Genomic DNA, 19,254 nt, shown 5'->3' with positions numbered 1-19,254 from the left:
GGCTTAGGCTAAATGCTCCCTACGGCTCCTTCCGGCTCCGTATAAATGACCCTCGGCACGAATCGCCAAGCCAGTGGCCTCTGAGGAGCCGTGCTGCTCTTCTCAAGACTTGTGGTTTCACACCGGTGCTGGTCCTCAGCCCAGGGGGCTGGGACCAGTTATCTCATGCTGGAGCCTGTCCCCGCTCGCTCCTCCGTCAGGTGGAGCCGCTCTACACTCTACTTCGCTGCTCTGCTCCGCTCCGCTCTCCTCTCCTTCCTTCTCCCGTTCAGTCCGAAGGAGGGAGATGAGCGCAAACCACCTGGAAGCACCAAAGAGGTTTAATCGGGAGTACGCCGAAGGTGAGTCTAATGAGGACCACCCCGCCTGCTTAGGGCCTGGGGTTGGCGCGGCCGCTGTCCGGGCTGGCGCCGGAGCCGCAGCTGCCTCCCAGTCCTTCAGGTACCACTCTCTCCTTCTTTCCCAGGTGCAGTCTGTCGAAAATTGCAGTGGTTTTTCCGGCACTCAGGGTTGAAATGCCTCCTGGCCCTTTTAGAGGCAGGCAGCTTATCACTTAACACTCGGTTTATTGGGTTTCTGCCGGAGTCCGGAGGCATCGAGGGCTGAGAGGAGACTGGGGGGGAACGGAGCTGGCGGGGGTATATCCGAGCCCATCCGGAAGCCAAGGAGGGAGAGTGGAGCAGGTCGGCCCTCTTGCTCTCTTTCTAGCTTCCCGACCCCCCACCCCCACCCCCATGGGAAGGAGGAGTGCAGGAGTCAGTGAGTCTCTATGGACTGCTATTTGTATTTTTTATTATCCGTGCTACATCTCCTCTCCATGAGTGTCACTCACCAAGGAGTCTTTCCTCCCTCACACCTCCCTCCCCATCTTTTCCCCTCCATAGCAGTTCTGGGCCCTATGCCAATGAGGAATTTCTATAAGAGATGACAAAATTATAAATAAAATCTGCAAATGATAAATCATGAATCAAATGATGATCTTTTGTGGTTATGACCTGTGGTTATGGTCTGGAGTGATAAGAGACTTTAGAGGTTATCTAGTCTAACCCCTATACTTTACAGATGAGGAAACCGAGGCACAGAGAGGTGCCCAAGGTCACACAGGTGTTTCTAAGTGACAAAATAATGTTTCAAACTCAAGTCCTGTATCTCCAAGTTCAAGTTTAGTTCTTTTTTCGTTGTGACACTCTTCCTTTTTAGGGTGCAATTAAATGTAATATAGGATTAAAAACTAATTGTCCAGGGCTTAGGTATTAGGTCCCCCTTTTTCTTGAAATTAGAGCCAAAGTCCAATCCTCCCACCCTCCATAAAATGGGCTGGATTGACAGCTTTTGCCACAGGTAGCTGGAAAGTTAGTGAACAAGACAGATTGGAAGCCAGAAGATGTGGGTTCAAGCTAGGTTTTGACGCATTAGCTGAAAAACTTCCCAGAAAACTTTCTGAGCTTCAGTTTCCTCTTCTATAAAATGAGGAGGTGATGCTGGTGGTGGTGGAGATTGATGAGGAGGAGGAGAAGGTGATACTTGTGCCTGGGATCTTCATGAGGGTCAGATGAGAAAATGTGGGTAAATGTAGAAGAATACTATTATATGTGTGTAAATACATACATATGTACATTATGTACCTCTATATGTACTCATACAGGTATTTGGCCTTGGTATATTGATTTACATATGTTGATATTTTGTAATTATTAATAAGAGCCACCTCTGGCATGTGCTGTCTCTTAAATTAAATTATAAAGTGTCCTGCTGATACCCATCATTTGACTAGTATTTATCCACCTCATCAAATCTGTTGTTGCTTCCCTTCTTGGTCCAGTTTATTTAAGTGATGGAAGATGCAGAGCACAGTCTCACAATTCTCATTTGCTTGGTGTTTACTCTTTGGTTCCCAAAGCTAATGTTTGTTTTAACTCTCCAGTTTGACTTGCTAACACCCTCTTCCGAATTGAGTTAAGCAAACAAACCATTAGGTAGAGAAAAGAAGAACTGACCCTGGCACACAGTCTTACTAATTTGTTAACCTTTGATGAACAGCAGCCAGTTATCTTTTACTACTAGGATAAGAGTTATCCTAGCTGGGTTCATGAAATGTGGGATGTGTTCTCTAGTCCTACCTCAAAAGAGTTTGCAGCAACAGAGTTTATGCCTCCAGTTAATACTGTTTATGCTGCCTTTGATTAACACAGGTATTGAGTGTGTGATGCTAATAATGTAGGACTATTTGGGTGAGACTTAAAAGTCCTACCTAGGTAGCAGGATCTGATGAGATTAATGGTTTGAATTTGGAAAGGGATGAAACATCTAGATACATTGCATCCCTGGTCTCCATAGAACTTTTCAGTGCTACCCTACTTTTCAGCATGTGTTGCTTTGCAATTGAGATTCTTAAGAATTACTTCACATATATAATTTTGCCAGCCTACCTAAAGATAAGTGCTTTCAAAGTATGACTCTGTGCATTGTTTCTTTTTAAACTCCCAAACCTCACCTGAGATGATGTACCAAACAGGAAAAACACTCACAAATGCTTCGGAACCAACTAGACCTAGAGATTTTCCTAATCTGGAACCACAGAGGAAGAAGAAGATATTTGGTAAATGACAAAAGGTCAGAGGGCTCTTACAAGAGTAGAACTTGCTGTGACCTTGATCTGCCCTTGGCTCCAGGAACTCAAAACACCTTTGCAAAGAGTAAGCTCTAAAGGAGTGATGGAACCCAGATCTCTTTCTGAGAGAAACTCCAAATCAAAAGACAGGCTGCTCCCCCCCAGGCCCTTGCTAGGAAATGCACAAACAAAAAAAAGGGGGGGGGGAGGAGAATGAGGTGAAGAAACAAATGTGGGTGTTTTTCCTTCCTCTTTCTTGCATTTTCTTTTGCAGCTGAAAACCAAATAAAGTCCCAACATCTTGCTTATACAACCCTTTTCCTCCCTACAAAGGCAAGGTGGCACAGTTGGCAAGTGTGCTTAATTTGGGAGCTAAAGGGCCTGGCTTCAAATCCTAACTCTGCCAGTCATGAGCAGTGTGACCTTGGCAAATCATTTCATTGCTAAGGGTCTCAGTTTCCTCATCTGTAAAACTGAGGAAGTTGGACTAGATGACCTCCGATGCCCTTTCCAGTCCTAAATCTATGATCCTATGATTCTTCCCAAAAAAGGGAAGTCTTAAATGCTTATCTCTTAAACCACTCTGATTCTAATGCTACAGATATTTCCAAAGTCCACACACACACACACACACCTCTGTGTACTTTCTCTCTCTGCCTTCAGTACATACACAGTGCCACAATTGCACAGTACTCTGCTTTCCCTCTTACTTGCAGAGGCAGAAAATGCATATTTGTACATAGCCGTCATCCACTTCATTCCTATTAAACAAAATTATGTTGTATTTACAGAAAGTCAGAGGTATATGGTTTTTTTTCTTTTTTTCTTTTTTTTTTTTTTTGGTGCCCATTGCAAGTGCAAAAGCCAAATCTTTTCCTCATTGGGGAAGGAAGAAAGAAAGAAAAGAAAACATTGCATCCCTCGCCCTCAGGAGGTTTAGCCCCTTTTCCCCCCTCCACACCAAACCAGTATTTCCTCTTTAATTATGACCTGTTTCTCTCCCACCTCTTTCTCCTACCCCTCCAGCCTCAGTGAAAGGAGCTGCTGTCACTCAGTCACTCACACCCTCTCTCTCCCTCACTCACTGCTGTGGGAGGAGCCCTGCTGGAGGAAGCTGTATGACTGGGATGCTGAGAGGCTGAGAATGGATCTGCAAGGAGTGTGTACGTTACTGAGGATCCAGGTTTCCAGAGGCGGCTGAAAAAGGCGACTCGACTTCAGCCGGCTGCAAGAATATAGAGACAGACGGACAGGCGGACAGATCATCTCGGAGCTCGGGAGAGGACACGCAGCAGAGACAGAGGAGGCTAGAGAGCCCGTGAAGAAGAGAAACTAACTGCAAACCTAAGTTCCTCCTCCTGCTTTCATCTCGGTTCGCTCTAAGGAATGAAACCTTTCCAGCTTGATCTGCTCTTCGTCTGCTTCTTCCTTTTCAGCCAAGGTAGGACAGATGCATTACTTGAGTTGCAAAGAAAGTCGGCGGCGGGTTTGTCACTGAGGCAGTGGGCAGGGATGTGGGCAGGCATTGGCCACTCAAACTGATGGATGCGCCGCTCACTGCCAGGCAGGCAGAGATTCAAACAGGGCACTGCTTCTTTTCCCTTTAAAATGCAACAACATGCTACTGTTTCTTCCCCTTTGAAAGTGAGGGAGAGAGAAGGAGGGAGAGGGGGAAGGGGGACGTTCTTCTTTCTTTTGTCAATGCCCAAGGGGAAAAAAGAAAGAAAGAAATGACCAAAACCCACAAAAAACCCACCCCTCTCCCAAGCAAATGAAATCACTAGTTCTTTCGGTCCCCGTGATTTTAATGGAACTGTGTATATGTACGTTTCCCCCTCTGAACTTCTCTTCACCTCCTTCCCCTAGGATCGCAGCCAGGGGGCTTTGTGTCAGTGTATATTTCAGCTGGCCCTGGAGCTGTTTGGGCAGAGTGTGTGTGAGGGAGAGCGCGCGGGGTGGTTGTACAGGAGCCGGAAGGCGCTGTGATTCCTGCACGAGCCAGCGTGCGGTGGAGTCATTTGCAGTGGTTACCAAAAAGATTTGTATAAAAGAGTTTGCCCTGGATTTAATGGTGGTTCCTGGGTGGTGCTGGGCTCTGAGCCCGAGGGCCAGGTTTTTACTGTCTAAAATGCAATCGAGCCCCCTGGAGCGAGCATTCTCTGTCTGCTGCCCAGCCTAGCGGGATGTGGGAAGCTCGCGCCGAGTGTCTGGAGAGAACTTTGGGGGGCTGCGGGCCTGATAGGAACGGGAGGCTCCGAGCTTGGCAAGCAGCGTCCGCGGTGGCTGCCTTCTCAGGGGGCATCTGAAGTCACCTGTAGAATCGAGTCGGAAGGGAATAGATCAAGCAGTCCCTTCCAAGAGTCGTGGAATGCCAAAGCCGTCAGAGCCATCTGTGGCACCGCAAGGCCAGCGCCTGTGCCAGCTCGGATCTTAGAGGGACGGGACTCACGTTCGGGGGAAAATATACAACAGGGCAAGTCCATCTGTTGAATAAATGAAGGGTAAAAGTTTTTGAGAAAGCAGAGCCCTGCCATGCATGACTTCGGCTCTGCAAGCATAACAGCACGCCTCCTTTCCTTCCCCTGGCAAAGAGAAACCAAATGTAAGCAAAACCGAGCTTACCTCCTGTTCCCTTTCGGTTGTTATTCATAGTCAGTGAGATATTTCCTATTATATTTCCTGTTATCTATATCTTAGCTCACATTCCACTTATATCTAATAAGTTCTAATGAGGGATGTGTGTGTGGGGGGGTACTGTGTGTGGGTGCATCTAGCTGTGTGCCTATACAGTGTATGTGTACACACACACACACACACACACACACACACATTCGAATGGTCCTCTACTTATCACAAAGGCTCCTACAGCAACAGGAAGATAAATTGTCTTGCCTGGAGTTTTCAAGCTGAATGAGTAAGAACTATCTCTGAACAATGACACAGAGGCAGCTTCAGTGATATTACCATTTTAGAAGATTATTTCTTTCTTGAGTGAATGAGTGAGTGAGGGTGTAACTGTGGGTATATATACATATACACAATCTGGCCCCTTACTGGTTTACTCTGAAAGTTGCCTAGCAAAAGCTTTGAGAACAAGCCAGTACTCTCTCCCACTTATTTATGTGGGGCAAATGCTTCTTTCTGATTAGTCTCCTTTGTTTTTAGGAGCTTGAATTTAGGCTCCAGAGTGGCAGGAGGAGCCCTTTCTGCGGGTGCTTCCCTGCCTGCCCCCCTGCCTCAATCACTAGAGAGTGTGACACGGAGCTCCTCCAGCATCGTATGGATCTTTAGAATGTTTACCTCAGAAGGTTAAATGCACTCAGCTGCTGTTTCATCTCCTCAGCCCTGAGTGCAGCAGGAAGGAATCACGGCATTATGTAATTCATAGCTCCTTGTTTATTTCTAAGTGCTCTGGGCTTTGTGAAGGCTGCCCTTCCCACCCCCCCCACCCCCACCCCCTTGCCCAGCAGGTCCTTAACCATGAGAACCTAGAACCAAGTGCTGAATTAAGGCTACCAGACAAGAGGAGTCAGGCAATCAGAGTTCCTTCAGTTTCTCCTCTTAACTGAGCATTGTAGCCCTAAGAGCTAGAATTATAATGAGGCAGCTACTTCAAGCTAGTGCTCCAATTGGTTATCTCAGAAGCCTCTCGGGACACATGGCATCAATGTACTGGAATAAGGAGTTTGTTGATTATATCTTGTGTATTTCCTTACTGGGTATTTAAAGCAGCATCTATTTGTCTTGATATATAGATATTTTTTGTACTATGTATATATTCTTTTGGTAATATGAATCTCACAACCTCTACCTTGCACCCATCTAAACACCACTGGATTTTATCTTTTTTTTTTTATTTCATATTCGATGTTCCATAACTCCATAGCATCATTCCACATAGCCTTGTTTTATGAGGTAGTTATCCCCAGATTCCAAAAGGACTCAGGAGGATTAGCCTTTGTGCCTTCAAACAGCTTCCGTGGGACAATGAACATGGGTTTTCCTCCTCATGCTCAGTCACCCAATTAAAAACTAGGGGACTCTCCTTCTTTGGCATCTTCCTGACATGCCATTCCAGAGAAGTGCACTCAGGTTGAGGAATGGTAGGTAAAACATCCCCAAAAAGCTTGTTTGCGGGGCTCTTTCCCCAGGCTGTGACTGGTAGCCAGGTAGACAGATCTGTTTGCTACCTTGCAACAGCTCCCATTGGACACCTGTGTGTGACCACAGAGCCCTGAGGGCACAAAGCCCTTCCATTTCCTACTCTATGATTTCATTCCTGGTCTTCATGTGGTGGAATAAGGCTGTAATACACAATTCTCTGGAACAGCTTTCTGAAACTTCTCAGGTAGCATTGTTAACAGATTGGCTCTTCAAAGACAAGTTTCAATGACACCTCCACTCTTCAGTTGTCTGTTGTCTAGCCACTTCTCCTATAAACCTTTACAGATGAGAAATTAAAACATAATTAAAGGCAATGATCTACTGTGGCAACATGCCCTGAAAGTTTTAAGGTAGCTTGGGATCCATGGCTTACTTATTTTTCGTAAGGTAACGGTGGAAAGAATAAATGGCATTCCTTCCCTTTTGGTTGCTGCCAACAGCCCTGGGACTAGCTCCCAACAAGGATATGGAGAGCTGCCAATGTGTGTCTGTGTTTGTGGGTTTCTTTCTTGCTGGGGCTGCCTCTTCCCTCAGCTGTCAGGGCTACGGTGCTTTGTAGAGAGCCCGATAATGTCACAGCACAATTGGCCTCCTGCAGAGAAGAGGCATGTTCTGCCCCGGGTGAAAAAAAAAAGAATTGATTCTCTTGTCATCCTTCCACTTAGAACTTGTTGTTTACCCCCTTTATCATTTCACTCCTTCCACAACTCTCCCCTCCATGGTCCTCCTTATTACCCCATCCTACCCACTCTATACCCACTCCTGGACAGCATTGGAGTGGGGAGAGAATATTACAGAAGAACTGAACCTTCCCCTACCTTCCATCATACTCAAGTTCTGAGAATGCTCAGGGAGTGACATTGCTATACAGGGCTGAGAACTTGGCATGATCTAGGTAAGATGCTCTTAGAGAAAGTTCTTCTTTGCTGTCTCTCCCCCACCCGCAAACACCACCTGGATCACTTGAGTTCTAGTATTCTCTGTAGCAATTCTAGCCCCCTCCCCCTTTCCAGATGCCTCCCCCCTATCCCGCAGATTGTAAGCTCCTTAAGGGCAGGACTATTTTTCTTTGTCTTAGTTGTATCCCCAGAGTCTAGACCAGTACCTGGCACACAGTAAGTGCTTAATAAATGTTTATTGAATTGAACTGAATAGTAGAAAATGTAACAATATATTCAATTTTTGCAAAGACTTTTCGACCCTTTTGTGGTCATAGGCTCTTCAGTTGGGTTTATTGAGCTTATATTTGTCTTTGAAAAGTAAAAAATCTGTACTTCACCTACTAATAGTCATTATTTTGGATGAGTGATCTGAACGGCTTTTCTGAGGTACCATCTCTACTCATTTTAGAAAGCCTGAGAAATTGAAGAACATCTCAGGTGTTAGCTACCCTTTCAGGCCTTGTAAGTTATTTTTTCAGAATTTATTTATTTTTAGTTTTCAACATTCATTTCCATAAAATTTTGAGTTCCAAATTTTCTCCCCATCTATCCCCTACCCTCACTCCAAGATGGCAAGCATTCTGATTACTCCTTCCCCCAGTCTACCCTCTCGTATATCCTCCCCATCCTTCCCCTTCCCCCCTTCCTCCTTACTTTCTTGTAGGGCAAGATGGATTTCTATACCCCATTGCCTGTATATCTTATTTCCTGGTTGCATGTAACAACAATTTTTTAACATTTGTTTTTAAAACTTTGAGTTCCAGATTCTCTCCCTTCTTCCATCCTCACCCACCCCCCACTGGGAAGACAAGCAATTCAATATAGGTTATACATGTGTAGTTATGCAAAACATTTCCATAGTAGTTATGTTGTGAGACTAACTATATTTCCCTCTACCCTATCCCACCCCTCACTTATTCTATTTTCTCCTTTGACCCTGTCCCTTTTCAAGTGTTTGCTTCTGACTAACCCCTCCCCAAATCTGCTCTCCCTTCTCTCATCCCTCCCTTTTCCCCCTTCCCCCCTTTCCTGTAGGGTAAGATACCCAATTGAGTGTGTACATTATTCCCTCCTTAAGCCAAATCCAATAAGAGTAAGGTTGACTCATTCCCTTTCACATCCCTGCTCTTCCCCTCCATTGTAATAGCTTTCTCTAGGTACAATAATTTCTAAAAGAGGTTGTTAAATGGTCATAGTTTCAGGCAGAAGTTTAGTTGTGGAGTCAGCCTTAGTGGGAATAACACAAAAGGCCCCAAATAATGCAGGTTGAAAAACCGAAGGAGAGAGGAAGGAGAGACAGAGAGACAAAGAACATCTGAGTAGGAGAACTGACTGGAGAATGAACCAGAGAGAGCCATGACCCAGACAAGAACCAGAAAAAAAGGGAGTTACAGGTGGGGGGTTGAATCAGGTGACCTCTGATCACAAGATTATGATGGATTTAGAACAAGAAAAGATTTTCAAGGTCATTTTAGCCAGTCTTTAGTCATTTTCCAGATCAGGGAATTGAGGGCCAGAGAGGATGATAGGACTTAAATCTGTAAAGAACCTTTAAGGCCATCTAGTCCAACTCCAACTCATTTTACAGATAGGAAATCTAAAGTCCAGAGGGGTGAAGTGATCGCCCAAGGTCATATAGCTAGTAAATGAGAGAGCCAAGATTTGAACTGAGGTACGTCTGGTTCCATATTCCAGGTTCTTACTATTGTCTTCTAACTTTAAGATTCTGTTCTTCTGGAACTATGAGGGCTGTAGGGAATTAGCTTGCATAGACTGAGCTCCTTTTGGGTGCTTCCAAAAGTATAGTCTGAATGCTGGAAGCTTCAAGAAAAATGAAGAAAGAAAAAGTAAGTTGTGGAGCCTTTGATGGAATAACTTTAGAGAAAGGATTTGGGAGGGGACAAAAACTTTGAAAACACTGCCTGTTATTCGGAAATGTCACATTGAAAAGGATGAAATAAGTATAATTTCTTGTATTTATATCTCCCGATTATGATTTGCTCTTCCCTGCAGTGCAAAAGCTTTTCTAGGAGAGGGAGAGTTGTCTTTATAGAAGGAGTTTAAGGTCACTGTATAGTTGCCAAGGGCACAAGGACTTCAAAAGAAGGGTGCTTGGTAAGGGGGCCTGGGGGCATGGCAGGGTGGGGTGGGTGGGTAGGAGAGTAGCCTTGCCAGCTCCCTTTTCTCTGTGTGTGGGTAGGGAGTGCCAGTTGCCTGCAGAGATTCTTGCCTACCCCCCTTCACAGAGGCCTAGTACTGGCTGAAGAGGAGAATCCCTGGAGGGAGTGGGGGATGTGGGGTGGGATTAACTCCTCCACATTTGCTTGGAGGATGCCCAGCTAGCCCCCTCCTGAGCAAGAAAGGGAGGATCTTATTCATTGATATCCTATAGCTAGCTAGGCACGGTACCAAACAACTGTTCTGCATGGTGTGTGCCTGTGTTCTGGGGACGAGAGGGCCAGCAGGAGATAGGGTGAAGCAGGAGATTAGGCCTGAAGATACAATTTATTCTTTTTTGTTCAGCCTGGTAGGGGTGACTTACACAGTATTGTATTGCAGACCCAAAAAAAGCACATGAATAATCTTAAGATAATTCAAAAGATTTCAATAACAAAATAATAACAACAATAATAATGATACTTTAGGTTTAAAGAACAGTTTTCTTCCAAGGAGATAAAAAGATAAACTGTTTTGGAAGAAACGAACCATAAAAAAAAGCAGTTGTCCCAAGTCTGATAGATGGGGTGCGCTGGAGTAAAATGGGAATATAAAGCACAAGAGATGGGGTTTGGGGTTGTTCTCCAATTGTTAGTAGGCATATAATGAGTTGTAATAACCTAGACATGAAGCACAGGAAGTTTAGGTAGAAGAACAGAAACGGCAGCGGTAACCCTGAGGTCAGCCAGAAAATGAAGACATGCTGCATGCATCCTAGGCTTTGAAGGGGAAATGGGATTTTATAACAGCATTGGAGAAGCCCAGTAAGCTTAATTCAAATTCTCATCAATACAGTGGCCCCCGAGTTTAATGGGAACCTTTCATAACGGGTGTCTTTGGACAAACACATGACCTCACACTCAAAAGGTATAGGGTTCCTGGAGTAGTCCTATGCCCATAACTCTTTCTTAGGGGTATATGTTCACTTTACCTTCAGTGATAAGCAGTTGACATTCCCGGTGTTGTCAATGAGGAAATCTGTGTGTATTTCAGTGCCCCTCCCCCAACCCCCCATAAGCACATCCTTTACAGGAGAAAGGTCACCACAGAGTTCTAGTATTTTTATCACAGGATAATTCCCTTCAACCTAACCCAAAAGGCAAAGTAGGATTTGCCAGGTAAGAGCTAGGCACTGGGTATGGAAATATGTATGTATGTATGTATGTATGTATATATATATATATATATGTGTGTGTGTGTATGTATATATATGTATATATATATATATATATCACTGTGGCATCACTGCCTTTCTAGCATATGATTTGAATAATTGTGTGTCTTTCATTCAAAAAAATGCCTTTTCCTGCTTCCTTTAAGTGTCTTAGAGCCAAGTATAGCAAAGCCCCAGCCTGTCACCATCCACTTAGAATTTGGGGTGTCACAACAAAGCAAGGGTTATGAGATCAGGGACCTTTCCTGGGCAGTCTCACTGTTGTAGAAATACTTTCTCGCATTAACTCCCTCCTTCTAATTCACAAGAAGAGACAAGGAGTACACAGTTTCATTTATTGTCTTCCTCTTTTATTCCCTTCACCATGGCATAAATGAGTATTCTGACTATATACATCTAGAAGTCAGTAAATGTCAATATCGGATAAGTGTTTTCTTTATATCTAGCTAAAATTTAGCATAAGCTGCTTGGAAACAAGTCTTTCCAAGACATGCACTGTTTCAGTAAGTACACAGCCAACACAACTCTGAGGTTTAAAAAAAATGTCAGCCATCAGTGGGCATGCTTGCTAACATGGAAAGACCTGACCTACTCACCAGTGGAGATATCGTTTGCTTCCTATATAGTTATTCTGTAGTACCCTGGACTGAGGTTCCAAAGGGTGAATAAACCCAGAATCCTCTTGGGAACAGTCAGAAGAGGGTGACCTAAGAAATATAGTCCTAGGAGAATCATTTCAAGGACTTTTACCTTCTGGGGGCATTTATCAGGTTCCTTCTCAAAGAAGTTTCTAGAAAATCAGGAAAGAGTCTTTTCTCAGACTTAGGAATTTCAGTCTCACTTCACACACACACACACACACACACACACACACCTTGCTATAAATAATAAAGTAGTGCTTAGAACTTGAAGCAAAACTACTCAAAGACCATTGTCTTGCAAGGTCTGAATGGTGGGAGGAGGTACACCTGTTTTCTTCTGAGACTGTGTCTACATACACGGGCAAAGTGAAATGAATTCATTTGAGTCACTTTTCCAGATAATTTAGGCCCCTAACTTGCTATAGGGTCTTTTTTTATGTGTTTATTGAGCCTGAATTATTCCAAGGAGTTGTCTACACAAGTCAAATTCACCAACTAGTTTCTTCCTACTGTACTTTAGTTTGCTTACATAGAGAACACAATTTGCAGCACCTGGTAAAAAGTGCAGTGGCAGTGCAGATATATCTTATTTCCCTTTTTTTTTTTTGCTTTTTGGAGGGCAATTGGGGTTAAGTGACTTACCCAAGGTCACATGGCTAGTTTTTGTGTTAAGTGTCTGAGGTCACATTTGAACTCAGGTGCTCTATTCACTGAGCCACCTAGCCGCCCCCATTTTATTTCCTTCTGATTGATTCTATAGCATTTCTTAGAAAGTTGTGTTAATTGTTGAATTCAGGATCCTGCTTTGGGAGGTCTTTGTTCCTTAGGTATTATGGAATTGTTTAGAAGTTCAGTGGGGCTTACCTATACACTGAATTGATCTTCTTTTACTTGGAGACTTCCAGGTGAAGCTGAGGCCCTGTTTGTCATTGACCGTGATGGGCATAGCATCTGTGGTGTGACATGGGGTAAGGAAAAGATTTGATTGGTAGAAACTGACCAAGGGTATATCAGTGAGTACAGATTTTCACTTAAGCTCAGAACTTTCCATTCCAAGGTACCAGGTCAGTGATAAGAAAGGATATGTGGATCAGCAGCACAGACAACTATAATTTCCATTATTTCTAATATTTACTTGGTTGTCCTTGTGGTGTCATTTCTCTGAGAAGTACTTGTCTCTGCCTGGATCTCTCTATACCTCCTTGAAGAGGGCTCATGGTGCAGATAACCTAATGAGTCCCAAATTTGTTTATTGAGTGTCAAAAATCTTAAATGAGTATTTGAAGTGTTTATAAAGTATATATGTCTATGAAAATAATCTTTTATCAGAGTCATCATTGAACCATGGTGGGGAGGCCATGGAGAGAACAGAAGGAGGGTTCATCACATCAGAAGTCAGGGATGACAGGAAGAATTTTTGTTACATGGGGGGCACTAGCAGCCAGCAGATTTCTTGTGCCACTTAAGGTAGGTGATCAGAGAGTAGAGCTGCCTAAAATAAGGAAACAACAGGAAAAAAAACAGGGAGCATGATAAGGAGAATTTAGGTGATTGAGACTCAGTGACCTTTACACATTGCTATTTGTGTCCCAGAGGAAGCTGAGCTAATAACCCTATGATACAGGCTATTAGGAATCGAAGGTTATATGGCCCAATGACCAGCTAAGAAACTGTTGGAGAGATTGGGTAAATGTCCAACATCAGCTAACCCCGTTGAAAATATGTGGAGCATCATATTGATTAAATTTTTCACATTGATCCCAGTTACCATCTTGTTTTCTCTTTGTGCTTTGCAGGCAAGGCAAGCTAGATTGGTGAAATTTTGTTATTGTCATTGTTGTTTTTAAAAGAAAATAGGGCCTGAGACTTCCCAGAGCTGTTTATGATAAAATCCATTTTCATTGTTGTCCTACTCTAGGGGTGACCTTCTAGGTCCTTGGGTGTGGCCTTTTGACTGAGTCCAAGTTTTACAGAACAAATCCTTTTATTAAGGGGATTTGTTCTGTGAAGTTTGGATTTACTTTGTGGGCCACATGTTGCCTTGAGGCCTCAGGTTCCCCACCCCTGTACCTATTCCCATCTATCTGTCCTATGCATGTATACTGCTATCAACATGCTTGTCTTCAATTTTATGTACTTAAAGAAAAGAGTTAGAGAAGGTAGGAACCCTATGGTCTTAGAGAAGTTATGATATTCTTTGTTTATCCTAGTTTCATGCATATGCTTGATTGTGATGATGATGATTTATCCATCCTTAAGACTAGATTAAATCCAAGGATTGTCTAGACCAGTGACACAAAGTAAGTGTAATGAGTGCGCAGGTACAAAAGGTTTTAGGCTGTTCTCTTGAAGGTTAAGGAAACAGAGTATTTAAGGCACTGAGAAGCAAAGTTAATCTCTCTTTCCTGTGATTTCATCTATACTCTCTTCTTTCTTGTTCTATGATTCTAAGCCAATTTTTGTTCTCTACATCACCCAACTCAGTCTTTGGCAAAGCAGAGATAATTGGATAGGGAGGCTTGGGTTCTGGCCACTCTGGAAAGATTGGCTTGTAGGCTTGCCAGTGTTGTCTGTCCAGACAACTAGTCTGCAGGAATGGGACACTTTCTTTTCCAATAAAAGGAAGGAAGGAAGAACAAGAAGAGTAGTCCTAAAATATCTAATTTTTTATGCAAAGACCTAAAGAAAGCAATTAGAAGAGATTTTCAGTTGTCCAAAGCATTGAGTGGAGCCATGAAGGTACAGACATGCAGCTGAGAGTAAGGCGTATAGGTCTTCTGACCCCAATACCACCACCACCACCACCACCACCACCCCTCTACCCCCCAAAAATCTCAGCAAAAACCTATTTCTCTCTTTTGTTCTCTGCTACACTGCAATTTCCATCTCTACCTGTCATCTGCATGTGTGTCACTGGTGACTGTCTCTGGCACTGTGTGACAGTCCACCTGTCACCTTTGGCAATGCTGGGAGCTATGACACTTTCAGAGTACACTCCATCCAGGTTGACTTATTACATGGGACTTGTAGCACTAAAACCCTAAACCTCATCCCTAGGTACCTAACAGAATGTAGCTGCAAATGGAACTAACCATCACCCTTCCCTACCCTATTTCATGGATACCATAGCAACTCGGGCAAAGCAAAGAATAGCTGCTAAGTCAGTTATGAATTGTACAGCCTTCCTCTCCCCACACCCCACTCTTTACCCCTGTCCCCAGGGGCCAGGGATTTGTTCAGTCCCACTTAATGGCTCCAGAATCTGGCTTTCCCTTTCACAGCCAATTCCATTTCATCTGTGAGCTGGCTCAGAAACCTCTCCTTGCAAGGGGTCTCTCTACATCTAAGCTGATAAAACAACAGTCTAGAGGGATGCAAAGTGGGGCGTGGTGGAGGGGAGGGGGCCTGTTTAGTCATTCATGCCTCACAGGAAGCAAGGGAAGTATTTGGGAATATTAAAACTGAACAAAGCCTTCAGTTTAAAGGTTGGCCTGATGGTGGCAGCAGCAGCGCTTGCAAAGGAGGAGAAGGAGAAGCAGAAAACTAGAGCCACCCAGCCTTGTGCAACCAAGGGGATGGTGTATGACTGTGGGCTCCCTTCCTCCTCTGGGTAGGCAGTAAAGTAGGCAGGGAGCCCCATAACGCCGAGCAGTGACCTGCTCTTCGTAAAGGCCATAGGTGCGTACTGAGGTAGGAAGATGTTTTCAAAGAGGAGGAAGAAAACCATTGACCTTATAAGCTACAGCTAAGCAGTAACTGGCTATATCACGAATTCCTAGCCACCTTTCTGTCCTTTACCCCTTTTGCATTTTGGTGAAACCTGTGGACCCATTCTCAGAACAATTTTTAAATGTGTAAAATTACTAAAAAAAAATTCTATTAAAATACTGTTATCAAAATATTTTGGGGAAAAAACACATAAATCTCCTAAAATCTATCTACAGACCTCCAAGAGGTCCCTAGGTTAGGAACTCCTGCCCTAGAGAGTCAAGATCATTTGATGGAGTTCAAGTGTAGAGTATTAAAGGGTTCCCCTGGGGACAAGGCTGTGGGTGGGTAAAATGATAGAGGTCAAAGAGACTTGAGAAAGCTGAGATAGAGAGAGTGGAAAGCTTCATCTCCTTTCACGGCTGTTTTGTTTCCCCACGTTCATCTTGATGAATGTGCTGGTGCTTGGAATGGGGTCAAGAGGGGGTGGCAAGGCGGTGGGTGGGCTGTTGGATTTCCTTCCCTCTCCAGTGCCTTCCCTCTCTAGTACAAGTGACTCTTGTACCAGGATTCACTATCTTTTTCCTAGGTGCCTACCCCTTTAATAATCTGGCAGACAATATCCTTGCTGCTGCTCACTCGTATGCTGAAAAAGCAAAACAAACAGGCACTAAAATTAGTCTTAATTATTCCTGGCTTCTTGCTCCCCCAAGTCCCAGACTGACTGTTGAGGTGCTAACCTAACCTACATTCACCTCTAGACTGAGGGAAAAAAAAAAATAAAAATCTCCATTGTCTATGACTGTTTATTTGAAAGCATCCCTTTCCAGGAAAGATTCTGATCCTCATGGTTGGTGACCAAGGACAGCTCCCTGCCTCCTCCAGGATAGGAGGGAGGACACAGAGAACTTCTGAGATTAAACTAAACTACCCATTTCACCTCAAGAATGGAAGCAGCCCAGCTTTCCTATCTCTTAAAGAACTAAAGGAGAGATGAGTTTAGACACCCTGGGTTTAGAACTAGAGAGGGGTCACAAATGAGATCTGGTTATAGAAAGTGGGAGCTTTTACTAGGGTGGCAGAGCTAGAATTAGGGAACTCAGTTCCATCTTATATTCATTTATATAGCCTAAGCGACTGCACTGAGTTGGCCAGCCATCTGGCATATTAAAAATTGTGTTAGGTGCTAGGTGTGGAATCAAGGTCTTGCTACTTATTAGTTGTGTGACATTGAACAAGTCATTTCTCCTTTTGGGGCCCTAATTACCTCATCAGTAAAATGAGGCATTTGGAAAAGATAACTCTATGATCCCATCCATTGCTAAGCTTTTGTAATCTACCCTTTCCAAAGGGTAGATCATATAATTTATCACTTTGTTTTGATTGTAGAGTCCATAAGATGTTACATAAGGTTTTTCCAAACCAGGGTAGCCATCTCCCCTTTCCCCACTCCTTTATTCACACTAAGGTTGTTGGGAGAAGGAGCTAATAAAAATGGCAATGCATGTTTCTACCAATATAAAAAGCTAAATGATCATTTAGAAGATTCTTTTAGATGGCTAGTGGCTGTGCTTACTACATATCCTAACTTCATCTTAGCCTAGCATTTTGAATACTGAGCCCCAATTTCTTAACAATAATTCATCACCAGTTCTCTCTTCAGTGCATTTTCAAAAAAATTTTAAAAATTAAACTGTGTTCTACTTATGGAGAGGTTACCCCCAGTGTTAGCAATGTGCAGTAGGAAAGGCGCCACTCTACATAAAAAGGCATTCCAGGACATCAAAAACCTCCTTTTCGTCAAGTCTATAATAGTAAAAATGTCAGGAGACTACACATTTCTGAAATGATTAATAAGAGTTGTTAGAAATGAAGGGGAAAGAAAAAAAAAGATTCTTGGAATGTATATAAGCCTGAACACTGCTCAATTCTCTGTTTTCCCAGGCTCTGACTTCGCCAGGTATATCTTGCCTTGTGCCAGAAATCATTTTAGAAGATTTCAGCAGCTACTATGGTCATGCTTAAAATCATAATATTGGTTTAAGATATACATCCACGATAAACGCACAATCATGAAAGTTCTTTGAAGTCTCCCAAGCTTCTTTAGATGGAATCAGAGGGCTAAGGAGGAAGAGTGAAGGGCAGAGAGATTTCTATGTTGAAGACATCAAATTCCCTCCTTTTAAAATCATGTTCCCACTAGAAGACCTTGATTGTATCACTAGCATGGTGGCCCCTATGTGCTAGCTAGACATCAAATCTGTTCTACCTTTGCACTCTGTCAGATTTCCTTAAGTGTCAAATAAAACGGAGAGGAGTTCATAGAATGATTGTCTTTAAAGTTAAAAAATAACAAACCTGAACCCATTGATAAAAGGAATCTCAAGATGTCATCTAGAAGATGTAAATTAAATAAGTAGCTGTGATATGAGGGAAGCTAGGTGGCACAGTGGATAGAGTGCTGGAACTGGAGTCAGGAAGACTTGAGTTCAAATCCAGTCTCAGATACTTACTAGCTGTGTGACCCTGGATAAGTCATTTAAACCTATTTGCTTCAGTTTCCTCATCTGCAAAATGAACTAAAAAAGAAAATAGCAAACCACTTTGGTATCTCTGCCAAGAAAATCCCAAATGGGGGCACGAACAGTCAGACCCAACTGAAAATGACTGAACAACAAGTTGTGATATCACGGAAAAAGCCTTGGATCTGAAAGGCTATGTTTGAAGGCTGTATCTGTTACTGATTAGTTATATGGCATTGAACAATTCACTTCAACACTCTGAGCCTCATTTCTTTTTTCATTTGTAAAGTGGATATAATGAACTTGCCTTCTCCCTCATAGAGCTATTAGGAGCATCAAAGTATACAAAGTATTATCACTGCTAGCTGTTATCTCATTCTGTATGGTATTCTGATTGATCTTTGGCTATCACTATCAATGCATATTATAAATAAAATTCAATTCATAGATAAATCCTATCATATTTTTAAAATGAGTCAACTTAGCCCACTTTGGGGCAACCAGGTGACACAGTGAATCAAGTGTTGGGCCTGGTGATAGGAAGATTCTTGTATGACTTTCAAAGGCATTTCATGCTTAGTCTAAAGTCTTTTGATTGGTTGAAATGTGTTTTCACCTAGTTAAGGTATCAGAATTTGGGTGATTCCACTCTTACATATATGTTGTTGTTTAGTTCTTTTTTCAGTTATGTCCAAATCTAAATACCCATATTTGGTGATAAAGATCCAGCAAAAGAGGTTTTTTGATGCTTTCTGTGTCTTGTGGCAACTCTCCCTAGATGCCATTATGCATTTTTATATGTACTTTTAGCCCAAACCCCAATGTCACATTCTTCTTTAAGTTTGATTTAAGTCACATTCTTTAATAATGACCTTTTATTATTAGGTGTCCCATAACACTTAGTGTGCCATTTTTATTGGTAGATTTTAGTCCGGAACTGAAATCAATGTTAAAAGTGGATCATTCAGTCATTTTTCAATCGTGTTTGATTCTTTATGACCCCATTTGGGGTTTTCTTGGCAAATATACTGGAGTGGTTTGACATTTCCTTCTCCTGCTTATTTACAGATGAGGAAACTGAGGCAAACAAGGTTAAGCTACTTGCCCAGAATCATATAGCTAGTAAGTATCTGAAGTCAGATTTGAACATAGGAAGACAAAAACAGGTAGTGCAGGGTATGTAGTCAGAAAAACTCATTTTCTAAATTTGATTTCAGCTATGCCCTAAAACCCACAAACATTTTTGACCCAAAATTTTCCCCACCCCTGGAACCTA

The 19,254-nt window shown here is 42.9% G+C and overlaps 1 protein-coding gene across 1 annotated transcript in view; it reads left to right on the top strand.

The window, feature by feature from the left end:
- The first annotated feature begins 212 nt into the window (after nucleotides 1-212).
- The window catches only part of KIRREL3 (kirre like nephrin family adhesion molecule 3), a 781,784-nt gene continuing 762,742 nt past the window's right edge, over nucleotides 213-19,254 (top strand). Inside the window, exons 1-2 of the mRNA XM_069080881.1 lie at nucleotides 213-341; nucleotides 3,638-4,052. Coding sequence (XP_068936982.1) covers nucleotides 3,998-4,052 — 55 coding nt within the window. The 5' untranslated portion in view covers nucleotides 213-341; nucleotides 3,638-3,997. The remainder of the gene's footprint in view (nucleotides 342-3,637; nucleotides 4,053-19,254) is intronic.

The sequence above is a fragment of the Petaurus breviceps genome, unplaced genomic scaffold, assembly GCF_028583685.1.
Source record: "Petaurus breviceps papuanus isolate PSGF00001 unplaced genomic scaffold, PetGlider_PUasm1.0 91133, whole genome shotgun sequence".
In the NCBI taxonomy this organism is placed as follows: Eukaryota; Metazoa; Chordata; class Mammalia; order Diprotodontia; family Petauridae; genus Petaurus; species Petaurus breviceps.
This window is presented reverse-complemented; position numbering and strand designations above follow the sequence as displayed.